Source organism: Condylura cristata, unplaced genomic scaffold (genome assembly GCF_000260355.1).
Source record: "Condylura cristata isolate star-nosed mole 26May11 unplaced genomic scaffold, ConCri1.0 scaffold00034, whole genome shotgun sequence".
NCBI classification, from domain to species: domain Eukaryota; kingdom Metazoa; phylum Chordata; class Mammalia; order Eulipotyphla; family Talpidae; genus Condylura; species Condylura cristata.
In genome coordinates this window covers 4,907,058-4,925,192 of record NW_004567135.1, presented here as the reverse complement: position 1 = coordinate 4,925,192, position 18,135 = coordinate 4,907,058, and the positions used below count along the sequence as shown (strand labels likewise).

The following is an 18,135-nucleotide window of genomic DNA, read 5'->3' as shown; positions in this document are numbered from 1 at the left end:
CCCTAGATGTCACACACTAGGGTGTATTCGGGGACCACCGTTCTGACGATGGCCCGCTGCCAGCTAAAGAGGTGCTATGCAGTGCGTGACTGTACCTGAAATGGAAGAAAAATGACAAACACCTGACATTATGAACACACTACAGTGAAAAAATTTATACACACAGACTGCCACTATGTGAAAAAAATGATGCTCATTGACAGACGTCTATAATACTACCTTGCCCACACTGGTGGCATATATACAGCTAACTTCACCTATATGCCACAACTGAGAGCTTCAGAACTATCTCAACTCTTTTCACTTGATTCAAATTACTTATGCTAGGGAAAGATTTGTTTATTTGCTTTTAATTTTTTCAGGAAGCTTGAGAACAGACACAAAATGGAGGCGACTGAGGCTTAGCACTGAAGCATATGTAACACGTGGTTTCCTTCCTTTCTAAGTGATCACCATCCATCAGGCTGTCACTGTCTCACTGTCTGTAACCTGTGAGGAGCCCCAGGTACTCCCTGGATTCGTTGCTGCCCTGAATCACTTTTTTTTTTTTTCCATTTATGTTTCTACAAGTACTCCTGTCAGGACACACACACACATACATACTTAACCGCCTTTCAGAGGCACTCAGCAAAGTAAACAAATGACAACTTCAGATACCTAGAGCAACATTTGGTATTTGTGACTTGCCCAATAAGGCATGCTCAGTGCTGCAGCCAGGAATGTGAAAGGTGGGAAAAAGAAGACTCTGAATGCAGAATACATTTTAGAGTCCACAGTTATACAATGAATCATTATTAGACTCAAGAAGGAAAATGTATACTTTAAGCAAGTTCCCAATAAGAGAAAAAGACATTCAGACAGGGAAGAAGGTAACCTGAGCCAGGACATGACCAAGGCTAGAATTCACAAAGGTGACACCTCCATGCGTCCTTGGGCCGAAAATGGAGACCACTTCAGTTTTAGGTTCCAGTTTTCTAGTTCTGGCTATATTTCTGGTAGAGTTAAGTCTTTCTTCCATCTTCAAATCACATTCCTGCTACAAAATAGTGATTGCTTACCTTAAAAGAACAGTATTCCTGGACAAATAAAAAATATTACAAAAGAAGGCTGAGGTGAGGCATTTGCAGTTAAGAATTCTTTGTTGGAGCCCTCCCTGGTGGTGAAGCACTATGAAGTTAAAGGCACTTCCAGCATGAGTTCAATCCCCGGCCCCAGAGGTGACCCACATGGTGCAGCAGACCTCTCCTGACTGCCCACAGCTCCCCTCAGCAGTGGACTTCGTTGATCTGCCTGTCCTGCTCCCCGCTCTGTCTCTGGTGAATCCTCTTACCCCCTGCACCTCTGGCCTGTACCCCAGTTCTGTATGAATAAAAAAAAAAAAAGAATTCTTTTTAGTACAGAAAGGGCTCAGATATCAATCCAGCTCTCTCTGGTATGACAGCTTATATCAGTAGTAAACTACAGCTAGGACTTCACTTATTGCACTTACCCAAAAACTCCTTCTTATTCTTCTCCCATGTTAGGTATGCACATTTGTCTGTATGGAGAAGGAGGAAGGGGCTCAGCCCATTAGTTACGAGTGCCAGTCTGGAGGATCTCTGGGTCTCTATGGTAGCTCCCTTCCAAAATATCATGTGACCCACCGTGGTGCAGTGTGGTAATGTGCTCTTATACCTCTAAATCACACATAGTGCTGTGAACCACTATGCTGCCTCAATTTAAAAAAGATAAAAACAACAGCTTCAGATGATCCAAGAAATACCGTGTGACCTTCTACAAGTTGTTTAACCTTTCTGAGTCTTGGGTTTTTTGTTTTTTTTAAACAATTTTACTTATGTTTGCATATTAGAACTAGGTGTTGACCAGAGGTGCAGGGTGTGAAAGGACACACCAGAGACAGAGTGGGGAGCAGAACAGGCAGATCCACTGAAACACTGCTGAGGGGAGCCGTGGGACAGACAGGAGAGGTCTTCTGCACCATGTGGGTGAGCTCCTGGGCTGGGGACTGAACTCTGGTCACTGTGGCAGGCTGCTGAGATGATGGCCACTGAGCCTTAACCCACAGGTTACCAGAGAGGTCCAGTCTTAGTGTTCTTATCTGTAGAATGAGGATTATTAAATCCTCCCTTAGGGGGTTTCTAGGACTGAATAAAACAATACCTATAAAGCATTTCTGTACATCCTACATGAACTCAGCTTTTGTTACTGTTGCCACTGTTATTATTACACTAATAAAGCTAAACAATTTTCTTTTTTTCCATTCCTCCCAACTGCTCTCCAGGTAGAGTATCATTTGCCTGTATGCACACAATATTTCCTCTAGGTTATACAGCAGACACACATACATGAGATGCCCATCTGCACTAACTGATGTTAACCCTGAACATGTTGTTATAGAGCCCACACCTAAGCTAAATCTCACTTTACCAAAAAGTCCATTCATTTCAACAAGTAAGGATATTAAATTAGTACTGAAGCCAAGACTGGAAGGTTCTCCTATGAAGTCTGGAATGTCAAGAAAAGAGATCTTACCCAATACCAGGGAGTTAGAATTCTAAGTAAATAGGAAATCGAATCCAAAAACTAGAACAATCAGGTCACTTTCTTTCCCCCAAGTTCTATCAATCTAAATTTTCCAGAACAGGAAAAGGAAGAAATAAATATCTTTCTATCCAAAGAAAATTAAGTTGCTTCTGGTGTTTACCTGGAGCCTTTTTAAAAATTTATGCTCAACTAGCTTCTTGTGAAGGAAGTTGAAATAGCCCAAAACAAAACTAAGAAGTAAATCTGTTTATCGTTGACATCTTCATAAGTTTCCAAATCTCCTTTGCTTAGGGGCCATCCACCTAAGTCAGCCCTCATCTATTATCCTCAAACCTCAAATAAAAACTTCCATTCCTTTCTGTAGCAAATATTACAACTACGGTTGAACTAATTTATAGTAAAATGGGAATGACTGCTACCATACTTTCCTAGCTACTAATTTAATCGAATCTTTAATTAATGTAGCGGTACAGAGATTTATTTGGGATAGGAAATCTTTCCTGTTTACCTTTAAATTGCACTGATTTCGTTTCAAGTAAGGGAAAGAGAAACTGTCTTCCACTTCAACAGAAAAGGGGGATAGGTTCTATTTCCTCTTGCTTTCCCCGGGGTGGATACCTCAGCTATACCCCATTCATCCCGGTCTTACCCCAGACACCTATATCCAGTTAAAAAAAAAAAAATCCATTAGGTAAGTTAAATCCCTTAACATCAGAAAGACACCCTTAGAAAGAAGGGTGTCTTTCCTAGAAAGATTCTTGGACTTTAGGGGGACCTTGAAGCTGTGACATCCTACTTTTTCTCCCCATTCTCCACACATTCCCTGTCACATGTTAGATCATTCCCTGCTGCAAAAGCAAGCACTCTGCTTTCAACCCAAAAGAAATTACAGGATTGTAATATTCTAACTACATGGATGGCATTCTGGAAAAGGCAAAACTATTGAAACAGTGAAAAGATCAGCAGTTATCTAGGTTTGCAGCGGGAGAGAGGGAAGGAAGCGTAGGTGGAACAAGGCAGTTTTTAGGGCAGTGGAACGATTATATATACCACAGTGATGGTGGACACATTTGTTCACCATAATGGCTGTCATTCATTTGTCAAAACCCATAAAATGAACAACACAGAGTAACCCTAGTGTGACCCATGGACTTTAGTTAATCATGATGTATCGATATTAGCCCATCAGTTGTAATGAATGTACCAACGGATTCAAAATATGGAAGGCGGGGCTTATAGGATTTCTGTATTTTCTACTCAATTTTTCTGTGAATATAAAATTGCACTAAAAATTATTCTTTGCTTAATTAAAGGAAACTGGTTAATAAGGTACAATATCCACCCTGTAACCTTACTGTATCCACTTACTGTTCTTAGTAGATTTGTATGGCGTCTCTTCCTTTCTAATATGGACACACTTTCTTTCCCCCTTAATTGTTCTAGCTGATACTTCTAATACTACACTGAATGAAAGTGCTTAGAGTGGGGGGGGAAAATAAGGTATAGCAGCCAACAGAACCAAAATAAGCTGTATAGGACAAAGGAAAAAAGCAAAAAAATTAATTATAGAGCTTGATCTTAAACAAGAGAAGACAGTAAATAAAGACAAGGATGGGAACGGAGAGAAAAAGAACACCTAGCTTTTTTCTTTTTTAATAGTGAGTGGTGTGGGGGAAAACTAAAGAAAATGTTATCTCCCCAGAAAAATAGAAGAGAAGCCAAGTTAATAAGGGGTGCTGAGCTATTCAGCAGAAAAATCCCCACTCTTCAGCCTTTGGCACCTGAGCAGTGTCACCCCGATTCCTCTCCCTGCAGCTAAGAAATCAGAATGCATCATTGTAACCAAGTCTGCAACCTGTGCCGGTGCCAATCCTGATGGCTTAGTGACGTGTTTTTCAGGAAAACCAGGGGACAATTGCCCAGTATCAAAAGATCTGACTCTTGGGAAAGAAAAGAAGGCTTTCCTTTTGTCACAGGATGGTTCTCTCTGGAACAGCACAAACGGCTCTTGGAGATACTGTCTCTGATAGGGGAGCTGCTGCTCTGACTGTCACTCTGCGGCAGGCGGCCCAGCGCTCAGCTTTCTGCCATGGCTTAAAGGGCACTGCAAGGCTGCAGATTTATGCTGCTGACTTTCCCCGCAGAGCTACTGAAGTTTTTCAAAGGCCAAAGGAAGAACTTTTTTCTTCCAACCCAGGAAATTGCAAATTCCACCTGGGATCTAAAGAAAGAACTGTTTGCTCAAAATCTGACATCATCGATATGAGTAAGATTTAAAAGCTGGAATGATGCTGGCAATTTCATTCTTCGGCGCAGAAGTTGGTTCAGAGCTTCAATCTGCCTCTGCTGGCAGAATCGACAGCCACACGGGCACATGGTATGCCAGACTGAGAATGGGCTAATTTCACAAACTTCGTTCTCATTCTAGCTGTACTTCCACACGACGACTACAAATAGTCTAGGTTCTCACCAAAGGGCAATCTTTGGTAACACGCTTCACTGCACAAAGCAACTTCAAAATAAAGACACTACGACGAAGAGAAACCAGCACTTCCATCTTTGTATCATACTTTCTTCTTAAAAATCCTATCCTTAACCAGATAATTTCGTGAGAATCTAAAAAAAGCAAAATCTACCTTCAGTGAACTGTTAACAGCAGCATTTCTCTCTCAAATTTGTATGTCTGATGAGATTTTGAAAAAGAAAAGCTTTCTACACATCCTAACTTGAAAGTCATAGCCATGTGCTCATGATTTATAAGACAGTCCTCTGACGTTAAATAACTTAATCCTCAGCAGACAAAAGAAAACTAGGCTTGGGAGTTAAAAAACAACAACCCAACTTCTGTTTAAAACCTGTTTGGTTATCTTATGAGACATAAAGCAATGGTTGATAAAAATTTTTAAGTTTAGAGGTAATACGTTCCATTTTGAGTTTTAAAAACATGTACTACTGGACTGAGAATAGATATTGGAGTGAGGGAATTAGCATAGCAAAACACAGTACAGGAATTATAAGCTAAACCAGAAATAAGATTTTCCCCCAGAAAACAAAATTTTACAAAAATGAATGGAAAGAGAGCAAAAAAAATGCTCTGCTTTAGTAAACAATACTAACAAACAATACAAATCTTAGAATTTCAGACTTAACCAGAAGCCTAACACAGCTAAGGGGAACCTAGTTAAGTGTTCACTAACCCTTTCAAAAGGGTTTATCATTTGGCTATTAGATTCGATTTAAGTTCAAATCCTGCCTCTGACCAAACTCCAGCTGCAGGGGCTTTCCTTGTAGTATAAAGTCCACCTGCAGAGAGGCATTGTATTTTATTTAAGTCACTGGCATATGGTTAAAAAAAAATTTTATATGTGCCCAGTTACATTCTTTGCGCTGAACAGTGAAAGTCTCTTTCTTCTATAAAAGCGCTTCCAGAGCATCTCTCGCACCTTATTCATAATGCACAATTTATCGGCATTTCTTTTCCTTTCTAAATGGCCGGGAGGGAAGAATGCCACAGTCACTGTGTGTGGTTAGTAATGGCGCTTTTACTTGTCATTGTACAAAGCCTGTTAAATATTTACAACACAGACAGCAATATCTAGTACTAAACACCCAGTTGTGAGTTTGAATTTTTTTAGAAATAAATCTATGACAAGTTTTTCCCAGCAAAACGCCAGAAGACTTTACTAACAGCTTCAAGAGACTCGGTGGGTCCAGAGGAGCAGTTATGGGCCATCTGGTGATTACTTATTATTATTTATACAGCACTGTAGATGTACACACAGATGTGTTATGAATCCACATACAGAGTAGACTCTAACAAGGGCTTCCGACAAAATGCGACTGCTGAGCAAGTCAATCTGCATTAAAGAAACAGCTAACCAGAGCAGGAGCATGCTGGCTGGTCTTCAATCTGCTGACTGCTGGAAAAGAGTGTGATCAAAGAATGAAGAATTCTATATAATGATGACAGTATCTTGTAAGTTAACTATCTAGCTACATGTGGTTTTTGAGGGGTGGCAAAAGAGGGAGTAATGAAGGATAAGTTCTCAGTTCCAGAAAACACTTTAAAACTCAGCAGTTTGTAGAAGGGACTAAGAAAAAGGCCGCTGATTTAGGAAGAACTGAGACACAAAGGTAACAGGATCCTACCCCCCCCCCCCCCCCATCAGGAATGCTCTCAGAACAGTTTCTGGGCTCTCAGTGCACAGAAAACAAAGTGAGCAACTGAAAGTTTCCTCTCCTTAATTCCTCGGTTCTACCACAACTAGGCTACTGGTCTTCCTTTCTTTCTTTAGAATCATACTGGGGCAAGGGTGCTTTTGATTCACTAAGCTCTTGGCAAGATACTAATAAATGTAACATGAAAAAAGAAAATAACTACTACATGTTTCTAAGGGTCAATGTCAAGAGCACCAGTTTCACATGAAAACACTTAGGTTAATTCCTTGCTTTTAACACCTCTACATTTTTTGTCTCAGGCCCAATTTTGTTTACATGATGAGAACAGTGGTCTATTTCCATCACAAAATTACATAAAACTGCATCATTCAGAGTAGACTGAAAGTTATTACAAAACCAACATATTACAAAAAACAAGGTTAGCATTTGGCCTAATTATGTATAATGCAGTGTATTTTCAGCTGCGTGACAGCATGCAGGCGCTCTGACCAGATGGGAACTGGATGAATTATTGAATGAAATATGAATTATTAAATAAAAATTTGAATTTTTTTAAACTCTTGGCAGGGGGTGAGTGGGAAGGCTTATTTGTTTGCCTGGAATTGCCCTCACCTGTCGAAGAATGTAACGCTAGCATATATATCACTGTGAACAGCGTTTCCCTACTAGTCACTTCTTTACGTGGCATTCTCCAATTCGAGATGGTCCCCTAACAAAAAGAATCAGTAATCAGCATCAACCCATTCTTCTTTGGTTTTTTCTTTTTGTGTGTGTGTTAGTGCCAGATTATAGAGGAACTTGCCAAAAGGACAGAATTAAAAATCTAGAGTCCCAGAGAACCAGAATGGCCCATTTGATGGGAGGGCTGGGATAAAAGGAATAATCTCCATAGATTTGTGTTACATAGGCAATAAAACATATACCTTTGTAGCATGCCAGCATTTACCCAATCATAGAAGCTATTTGTTGCCTCATATATTACAAAGCAATAGAGATTTAAGGGATAATGTTCATGGATGCAGAGGATACGAAGCAATAAACAGCACTGGAGGTTGGTTAAATGCCAAGTAAAGCCAGACTACAGCACCATAAACATTATTCCTATTATATGACAAGATAAGGAGGTAGAAGAAGCTGCCCTCAATCCACCACAGCTAGGGTGCTTCTGCTATTGTAGGCCTTAGAAAGGGAAGACAGGGTCTCAAGGTTTGTGAACCAGTTACAGGTTTCATGTTATAGAATGATATGAACAGAAACTCAACTTGCATCTAACTGGCCTCTGGGAGTAAATCTGGTAATATATGGGGGTGGGGTGGGGGGTGAGGAGGACAGGAGGGGTGGGGAGAAACTAAGAGTCCCTCAAGTCATAATGGACAGAGAAAAGACCAAAGGATTTTCTGTAAATGGATAATTTGATACAGACGAAAGGACAGAAACCTTTCTCAATGGCTAATAATAGGATACTGTCCATTCGTAGCAGCTCTTCAGAGAAGTGTTCCTATTCTTGAGGAAATAAACATTCTAAGTAGTAAGTTTATATGACCAGTTTCTCCTCAAAGACTTGATTATGATAGCCAGAAGGCCTACTTAAATCTGTATAATTTGGATTACAAATCAATGTCAAGTGTCTGAGATGAAGGTGTAGGAATACAGAATTTGTGGACTTCCGGTAATTAAAACTGGACAAAAAAAATCTTCCGAAAGATAGTTATCGAACTGTATCCACATGAAATAACATCTCATATTCAAGATTACTGAGAGGTATGGCAAATTTTCTCCCTTCCACGTACAACAGAAGGATTTTATAATCCACCTTCAAATAAAAGCCCCCCCCCAGCAATTGTAAACTTACAAGACTTCCTAAACTCCTATTATTTTTACAGTAACAGAGGCAAAGTCACTTTGTAGTTAACACTGTCTTTAAATAGATGCTATCTTATAAACATTTTGAAAACCTATACAACTTAAACTGAACCAGCCCTTTGATACAAGGTATCTGGGGCACTGTTGCCTTAACAACACCAACCCATTCTCTGGAGGCAGTGCTATTAACTACTCCTGTTACCAAATTCCACAGAGTGGTATTAGCAGGAATATTGCTTTCCCTTAGTTCCACAGCAAGAGGGTGATGAGGCCTCAAGAGAAACAAAGAGCCTCAATAGGAGAATAGGGCTGAGAGAGCTCAAAAAAAAAAAAACTATCATCTGTCTTTTGATATAAGAGTGCAGCAAACACAACCTTCAGCAGCCTTTTTTTTTTTTTAAACAAAAGTACATGCAGCATATTTAGAACTCAGCTGTGTCACATCAGACTTACTGTTGGGAAGTGGATCATGAACAGAATCCAAAAATAACAGCCATTAAAGACCTAGCAACCAAAACATGTTTACATATCCATTGAAAGCCCGGTGGTTTTGATTATATAGTGGAGAGCATAATCCACTAGTCTATTTTAGGTGAGTTTTCCTTTCACCTTCCCTTAATATTAAGGCACAGGGTGATTTCTGAGTTTAGAGGTACCTGTACAAGGTAAAGTCTGGGTAGGGGACAGATGCTGAAATAATGCAAGATTCCTCTAGCTTTTGTTTGTTGGTTGCTTTTCTTAAGGATCTATCTCTTCAATTACAATTTGCTTTAATTCCTGTTTCCTCTAACAGGTAGAAGCTACTGATTTTTTGGAAATTTTTATGCCATTGAGTTCTAAACCACTCATGGTTATCATGGTCTTTATTATTTCTGCTGGGACTTACAGATCCTTTTTATTATTCTACCATTTCTAGAATAAAGAATTTAAATCAATGATAGTAGATTATAAATAGCTTCAAGGCCTCAAAATGGCTCTAGAATGCAACCGTTTCTAAGGGATAAGAGGAAGTTGAATGACAGAACCAGGGTTGTTCACTTTACCAAATTTATCTTTGGTGCCAGATTTTTACTATTTCACATAACGTAAAGAAATCACAGTAAGTTTTATCTAGAGATTCCACTCTACAGTGTGTTACTAGATACTGGGAAAAACTTGGAAGGGGACTATAACTAAACACCAGCCACCATCTAACCATAAAGTTTGTATATGTCAAGGAGATAAGAGGATAACATCATGCTAAGTTCAAAGCCTTAAGCTGTAGCTTCCTATACTTTTTCTATGAAACAAGGAACTGAATTCAAAAGAAGGAAGCAATTTTCCTGAGTTCCATACTTGATAGCGTGAGGGAGCCTTCAGAACCTACAGGAGAGGTTATATGAATCCCAATAACCAAAATACCAACAAAATCAGAAATGGACAAGTAAGGGAAGAGGAAAAACCTAGGATACACAGAACTGAACCGTATAAGAAGGAACCAAAGTAAAAGTCCCTTCTGTTCCCCTACCTCTAGTCCAAAATACCAAAGCAAAAACAAACACAAATTCCTTCTAGAATTTCACAAATGTCAGCTAAAACTATTCTTTTCCGATGAGATTCTGAAAATAACCTACTTGTTCATTATCACTTCATGATTATCAGAAATGTTATGAGATGTTTTTTCTATATATGTTCTTTATTTGTATTATACATTTGTATTTCCTGAAGTCCTTTTAAGCATACAGCAAATAAGAGGGGGTACAGGTATTAAACAGCTTAAACATTAAGTGAAGAAAAACAAATGTAAAGAAAGTAAATCTTTTCATTTGAAATGCAAATCTTTGAAATAAAGGACAGAATTGAAAAAGGTATTAGGTATCCATTACATACGTCACAGTAAATACTATTATCCACAAATTCATACAAACATTTGGAAGCATCAGGTTCAGATATGCACTCCAATAAAACTGTCCAAAAAAATTGCTACACATGTACCCTATTCTTTCAACTAGACTGGTGTGTAAGAAAGAAGGTGGAGAAGGGGTTAAAGTCTCAGCACTATCAAGCTATTGCCAGCCATTGTGGTGCATGAATTCACTCCTAGCCAGGGAGCTGACCCACATATGGAACAGCAGACCTCTCCTGTCTTGCCTTCAACAATGTTTATCAGCAGATCCACCGGTCTGCTCCCCACTCTGTCTCTGGTGAATCCTCTCACCTCCTGCACCTGTGGCCGGCACCCCAATTCTTGTATGAATAAATAAATGAAATAATTTTTTTAAAAAACAGGGCTTGTCTCGTGGTGCAGGGGTTAGTGCCATCAAGCTAACCCCAGGCACTGCAGCATGAGTTCCATCCCCAGACAGGGAGCTGACCCACATGGCACAGCAGACCTCTGTCTCCCCATTGCTCCCCTCAGCAGTGTATTTCAGTACATCTACCTGTTCTGCTCCCCACTCTGTCTCTGGTGAATCCTCTCACCCCCCCATACCTCTGGCTTACACCATAGCTTTTATATGCATAAATAAATCTTTTTTAAAAGTAGTAAGACATAAACCATGTAGGGAAAGCTTTCAGTTAACAATAAAGGTAAAAATTTTGACAAGAAAGGAAATATACCCTCTAATGCTGAATACTTACTTCAGGATATAATGACTTTTTAGTCTTTCTGAAAATTTCAGCGTTTACTGGAATTTGGAATTATCCCTTTGCTCATTTCTTGTTACCACCCCCCATTCCCATTCACCTCTCAAATTCCAATTCTTAGGAATCTCTGGAACTCAACTCTTCTTTTTGTCTAAGCATTTAGTATGTAAGAGAACAAGTCTGCAATCTCACATACCACCAGTAAGTGTCACTGGACAGTCACATGACATATTCCTAAATGAAAAGAAATTCAAGGCTCAGTTTCGATAAAATCAATTCATGTAGTCAGATAAAACTTTCGTTGTATACCTTCCCTTATGCTTTGTGAAATACAGCCATAGGGAGGATCTCAGAAGACTTACAGTGGTGCAATTTCTACAAAATCACTTCATTAAAAAAGTAGATGATGAAAATATATGACACATAATGTATACATATGCAAACAATACATGGCAATGGACACAGAGAATACAGCATTTCAGGGTGTCTGATAGGGAAAACATCCAAGGAATCCTGTAATTCATACATTCCACTGAGGTCTTAGATTCTGTGTTAGGGATGTATTTCATAGCTGTATTACCCACCTTAGCTGCTAACAACGATTTTCTGAATCAACAGTAGAAACATATTTTTTCCTAAAAAATTCAAATAGACCCTGGCAAATTGGGGTTCACAATGAATGGGCCTCTTCCCAGCTGCCTATCCAAATATGTTAAGCAGACTTTTATATCCATGAAGGCTGAGGAGAAGATATTTCTAAACTTGTGTAGTATTTAGATGGATAGCTTTAGAAAGGAGTAGAGAGCAACACGTATTCTTCAACACTGTGTGCTGGGGAACAAACGCCAGCAGAATAACAATATGAAAGCGAGCACGGCAGATTTCATTACGGTAGAGTGCCTGCACTTCCTCATAACTTGGATTTACACACTGCAAATCCTCTGATCTGATTACCTCCAGTGATCACGTAAAATACCGGCTTTAAACTCTTTGCCTTAGTGATAAAACAGCCACTTTGATTCACAACGAGACATTCACAATAAAGTATATTGTAAACGTACCTGTCCACAGCCCGGGGCATTGCACACAAACGGTCTGTCGTCTCCCATATTTCATACAGCAGAGCGGAGCTGAGGAGGGGGAAGAGGGGAAAAAGTTATGTTAAATACGCTGGAGTAAAAAAAAAAAAGTGCTTCAAAAATATCAAGCCTGGAAACAGGTGTTCCAAGAATGCCATCTATCAAAGCTGTAAACACAGGCTACTTTGGGGAGACCCATTAGACAGGTGGCATATGATCTACTGTGCCTCAACGGAAACTTGTAATTAGAAAAATTTAGACCTAAATAGTCAAGAACTTTCTAACCCTTTGCTAGATTTTCCCTCATTCAGCTACAGTGTATATATAACACACTTCTCTAGCCTGCTGAATTACAATCAGTGCAGTTCCCTATGTCAATAAGTCCACTGAACGCTCGATGCGGAAGCCATATTTCTGAACTAGAGAAGACCAAAATTTGTCATTTAATTAATTAAGGGATTATAGGAGGGGTGCTCCATTTTACAAGGCCATAATCTGGCTCCCTGGTGTATAAACTATGAGACTGCTGGCAAGGGCCGTTTATCCCAGATTATTGCCAAAGAAAACAAAGCACCCATCCTATTGAGCTACACGGGAAATGATTTTCATTAATAAAAAAATAAAAGCCTTCTCTCCCCTCTGGGAGGCTCCTTCTCTCTCCCCACCCCCAACCCCCAATTGTCTGTGGCAAATGGAGAAATATCGGTGCCCTTCCCCCCTCTGATTCTATTTATGGCCAGGTTTTTAAAAGCAGCAATAAAACAAATGTCGACTCTTTGGGGGTTTACTGGGTGAATATGTTCCGGCTGTTTGTGCTGCTCTAGCCCAGAGTTCTTAGGCTGCTCTGCTGCAGCCAACAGATGTGTTGTTGCTGCAGGGGATAGGAGAATGGCACTAAAAGGCATCACCATCCGTCCTCTTTCTTTCTCTGAAGAATTTAACAGGGTTTATATTTTATACTGTTGTTGTTTTTTAATTATTGAAGCTAAACTCTTGAAATGTTGATCAAAATTCTTTGTCAACGAACAATAATGCTAATATGAATATGCTGGGGAAATTTCTTATATCCTTACTAGGAATGAAGAAGTAGAGATGAATACGGATTATAAATGCAAACCCTGGTAAAAATATTTCTACCGTGCAGTATGTTGAAAGGGTGGAGAGTAGAGGGACGGATAGAAATTGTGTCAATAAACTCCTAAAGGACATTTTCAAATATCCTTCCACTATAGAGAAATGAATATCAACAAGAACAATGAAAGAGGAAGAACTACAATTTGAATATGCCTAGATACATTTTCAAAACTATAACCAAACTTCACATTTTTATCTTGGAAATAACCTAAAATGTCAGATTAACTTTAGTCGGGTCTACATTAAAATAAAATGTTAAAGAATTGGGACTGTAATCAGAAAACCAGGCTAAAACTCAAGAGAATAGCTAGCTAACATCTCTTCTAAGACTCATCCTAGGGTTGATAGTCTGATCATTAATTCCACACTAATCAGTGTTTAAAATTGTGGGGTGCTCCATAAAATAAAAAGGACTTCTTAAGTCATCTTTCAACATGATAGAAGCAGGGCCTAACTATGAAGGAAACGGATGCCGCGGCTTCAGTAATGGAAGAGCCTGTATGTACATAGGTGTACACAGATTTATATCACATTTAGCCAGGATAAATTGCTTCAATAAATTCTGTTCCTAGGAGATGCCAACTCAAGCTGATGATTGGGTACTGGCAAAATGAGAGCTTTATTCTTCTTCACACAGCCCCAGGCCAAGGGAAACTGGTTTGTGCGCTTGTTTTAAATACATGATGATTTTTTAGCTTTTTCTGTAACAATGACATTATACAAAAATTAAATACAAGTAAATAAATGCAAAGATCAAGGTCATTATGGCTAAAAACAGCATTTCTGGAAAGCAATTCATTTCTGGAAAAATCTAACAACTACTACACTGAAGAGAATTTCACTTCTAGTACTCCAGAACCTGCTTCTCTAACATAATCATGAAATGAGAATTTTATTTCAACAAGGTCCTTTAACATATTTTCAACCAGTAAGTAAATTAAAAGGGCTAGAGCAGATGTAAAAGGGTCAGGCACACCTTATTTTTACCTTAGTTCTGTTATTTGAGGTTAAATTTTCTACTTAGAAGAAGGCACGATTCATGGCTGAGGAGTGGGACAGGAGGGGTACAGAAAGTGATTAGATTCTGGAATGGTTTCCCTCAAGCCACAATCATAAATGTTAGCTTTGTACAATCACAAATTTTATTTAATTACATCCTTATTAGCAAACTGAGGTGATAATTCATGACTTTCTAAAAGGGCAGGGAAAAGGCAAAAATGAATGAGGAGAAAAGTGCTAAAATGTAACAAAAATAAAGCATTTTCATGGCTACTAAATATTCAAATCTGACAGTCACTAACTAGGATTTCCTGCTTCCTTCCCAATTTGCTGGCTTTTGTTTTGCCATTTTCAACAAAAGGAAATCACAATGGAAGGAAAAAGACTTTTCTCTTAAACACCCACAATTGCTCTTAAATCATTCCCTCAATCTCGTCTTTCCTCATTTCCATACTAACATTTTTTCACTTTAAAATGATTTGTCTTTTTTTAAAAATCAAATATTTAACAATAATGATGTTTCCCACTTAAAGAAATATATACAGCTATATTTAAAAAGATGTCTTCATTCCCAGTTTGCTACATCAACTGCTATATATGAAGAATGCTATTAGTTTCTGGTTGGTGCTTACATCTCTAATTGTAATAGCGGTCCAACTGAAGTCTCAAAAACAGAAAGCACACTTCTGTAGCATAAACAGGCTGACACAAAGCATCAAATCTTGACTCTCGGTGTCACTCACTAGAACTTAACTCACAGTCCATCTGTTCCTGTGCTTGCTCGACAAGTAGGTCACGTGTCAAGCACAGCATACAAGTCTGTCTGCTTCTGGAACTATTCTCCATGATGAAGCTCAAGCATTTTATAGAACTAAGTAAGAAATGGGAGGGATACACAGATTTAGAGACATTTCCAGGGGAAAGTGAGATGTTTCAGTGGAGATCTGGAACAGGAAAACAAAGACAGTAAGAAGGCTACCCCAAAGGCAAAATCTGCTAAAGAAAAGGCTCTGGGACTCAGTCACCAAATGTATAAATGGCAAAAATTAGTATCTACTCAAAAGAGAAAACATATGAATGCTGGGAGAGACACGAAGAAAATTCAAGTCTTAGAGGATGATTTTTATTAACTGGGGCCATTTCTGTTAAATAGTTTTGTTAGTCAGAAGTATACTGATTCTTTATGTGTATGTATGTGTGTCTATGCACCGAACAATTTATTTTTAAACACAGTGAGGATGGATGGATGGATGAAGCTATCACTGAGGATACAGCCAATTCTCTAGACCTGGTTAATGTGACTATTTCTTTAGTGACCCAACTGCTGCAAAAAGGGGAATCAAATTCAATAAGGAATGGAAGTCATATATAAATACACATGTAGAGGCCCTCCCTGGTGGCGCAGCGGGTTAAAGCACAGCACTGAGAATCTGAAGCCGCTTCCACATGAGTTCGATTCCCGCCTGCCCCGGAGGAGACCACATGGCGTGGCAGACCTCTCCTGACCCACCCGCTGCTCCCCTCAGCAGTGTACTTCGTCGATCTGCCTGTTCTGTTTCCCACTCTGTCTCTGGTGAGGCCTCTCACCGCCCCTGAGCCTCTGGCCTGTACCCCAATTCTGTATGCACAAATAAATCTTTAAAAAAAAAATACACATGTAGATTCACAGTAACAAAAAGAAGACATTAATAGATAAAAAGAATAAGGACATATATATTATAAATATCAAGGAGTTCAGATTAGCTATTATTTCATTCAACTACTAGTACTAAAGAACTACTAAGAGCCAGGCAAAATAGACATAAAAATATGATAACAGTTCTTTGCAAAAAATTTTTTTTCACTTATCTATGTTAAATTAAAACCAGAACTAAACAGTAGCTCAAACAGTGAAAAACAGATTCTATTCAGTACTACAGCAATATGGGAAAAGAGATCTTAATATTGAAACAGGTTCAGTTATGAATCAAGCATAGCTAAGTGGGCTCTCAGAGACAAGGACCAGATGGATATCCATGTATAAAAAAGTACTAAGACATGTTTTCAGGGGTCAGGGGTTCTGGCTGAACCAAACTAATAGGATTCTTGCTTAGAACAGACCCTCTCTGTGGGGTGAAGACAGAGGTTAAGGAACCTGATCAGATATTAGTGATCAGATATCCAGGGTAGAGGATTTTTGCTAGAACTGGATTTTACAAAAAGGTACACGGATGGGCCTAAAAGAAGGTTCAGGAGCCTGAAAAAGCCTGATCAAACAGACAACTTCTGTCATCTGGTATGAAAATTGCAAGTATGTGGCAAGAATGATCATTTCATTTACACATTCAATTGGAAGTTGATCTGTACACATATTAGATCGCATGCTATTGCTCTTATTCTTTGTAATCGTTTACCATTCTTTTGCCAGCAATTACAGTGTATAAATAAGAGCACAGAAAGGTGGAGTTAACAGTCTTGGCAAAAGATTAGACAAGGAAGATTAGAGAAGGGGTTAGAGCACAGTACTATGAAGTCCTTCGCAGCCACTGCCACAAGAGTTCAATCCCCAGCCAGGGAGCTGGCCTACATGGCGCAGCAGACCTCTCCTGCCTCACCACTGCTCCCCTCAGCAGTAGGTTTCAGTCGATCTGCCTGTTCTGCTCCTCACTCTGTCTCTGGGTAGCCCTCTTAACCCCTGCACTTCTGTACCCCATTTCTTGTACGCATAAATAAATCTTTTTAAATTAATTATTTCACTAAATATTTTATCCAGTGTCTCCATACACTCAAGGCTCCAGAATTCAACAATAAATGAAGTTTCTGCCCCCATAGTACTTTTTTTACAGTCTAAAAAGAGACAAATACTATTGTCAGAATACAAAGAAATCAATTCTAGAATAGAAATTATTGTTTAGAGAAAGGAAATGGTGAGATTAGGAAAATGGTGACTAGGAAAAGGTCTACCTGGTTTCATGAATAAAAAAAGGAAATGTCTGTGTTATCTATGACTAAAAAGGGGTGGGGTAAGATATAGAGATTTAGGTTAAGATTTCTGGGAGGCTTTCTTCTCATGACACAGGTGATATTCAATAAATATTTACTGATTTAATCTGAGGTCGATAATAAAGAATACTTTGCTGAAATTTTACACTTTAAGCTTTACACAGAAAACCACATCCACAAAACTGTATCTAAGCAGGTATTTATGTATTTAAAACTATATACAGTAAAGATAGATTTTGAATACGTATTTACAACTATTTTGTGCTTATGGCACATGTTACTATACCCAACTAATGCTATGGTTTTCTTAACATCCAAATAACACAGATGAAATTCTATAGTTTTTGGTTAGACTATTAAAATTAAGGAGAGAGGTCTCTTTCAAATTAACCCTTAATTAATCCTTTAAAACAAAACCTAGGCCAGAGCTGTTATTTTTTTTTTTAAAGATTTATTTATTTATTCATACAGAACTGGGATACAAGCCAGAGATGTGGAGGGTGAGAGGATTCACCAGAGACAAAGTGGGGAGCAGAACAGGCAGATCAATGAAGTACACTGCTGAGGGGAGCAGCGGGCAGGTCAGGAGAGGTCTGCCGCGCCATGTGGATCTCCTCCAGGGCAGGCGGGGATCAAACTCATGCAGAACTCAAGCTTCTTAGTGCAGTGCTTTAACCCACTGCGCCACCAGGGAGGGCCCACAGCTGTTATATTTTTAAGTATAAAAGAA

General features: G+C 39.0%; 1 protein-coding gene across 5 annotated transcripts in view; it reads right to left on the bottom strand.

The window, feature by feature from the left end:
- Window positions 1-18,135, bottom strand: part of ATF7 (activating transcription factor 7) — a 72,505-nt gene that overhangs the window by 41,494 nt on the left and 12,876 nt on the right. For all 5 annotated transcript variants that reach the window (XM_004692684.2, XM_012732515.1, XM_012732516.1 and 2 more), the window contains exon 2: window positions 12,273-12,341. In XM_004692684.2, coding sequence (XP_004692741.1) covers window positions 12,273-12,320 — 48 coding nt within the window. In that variant the 5' untranslated portion in view covers window positions 12,321-12,341. The remainder of the gene's footprint in view (window positions 1-12,272; window positions 12,342-18,135) is intronic.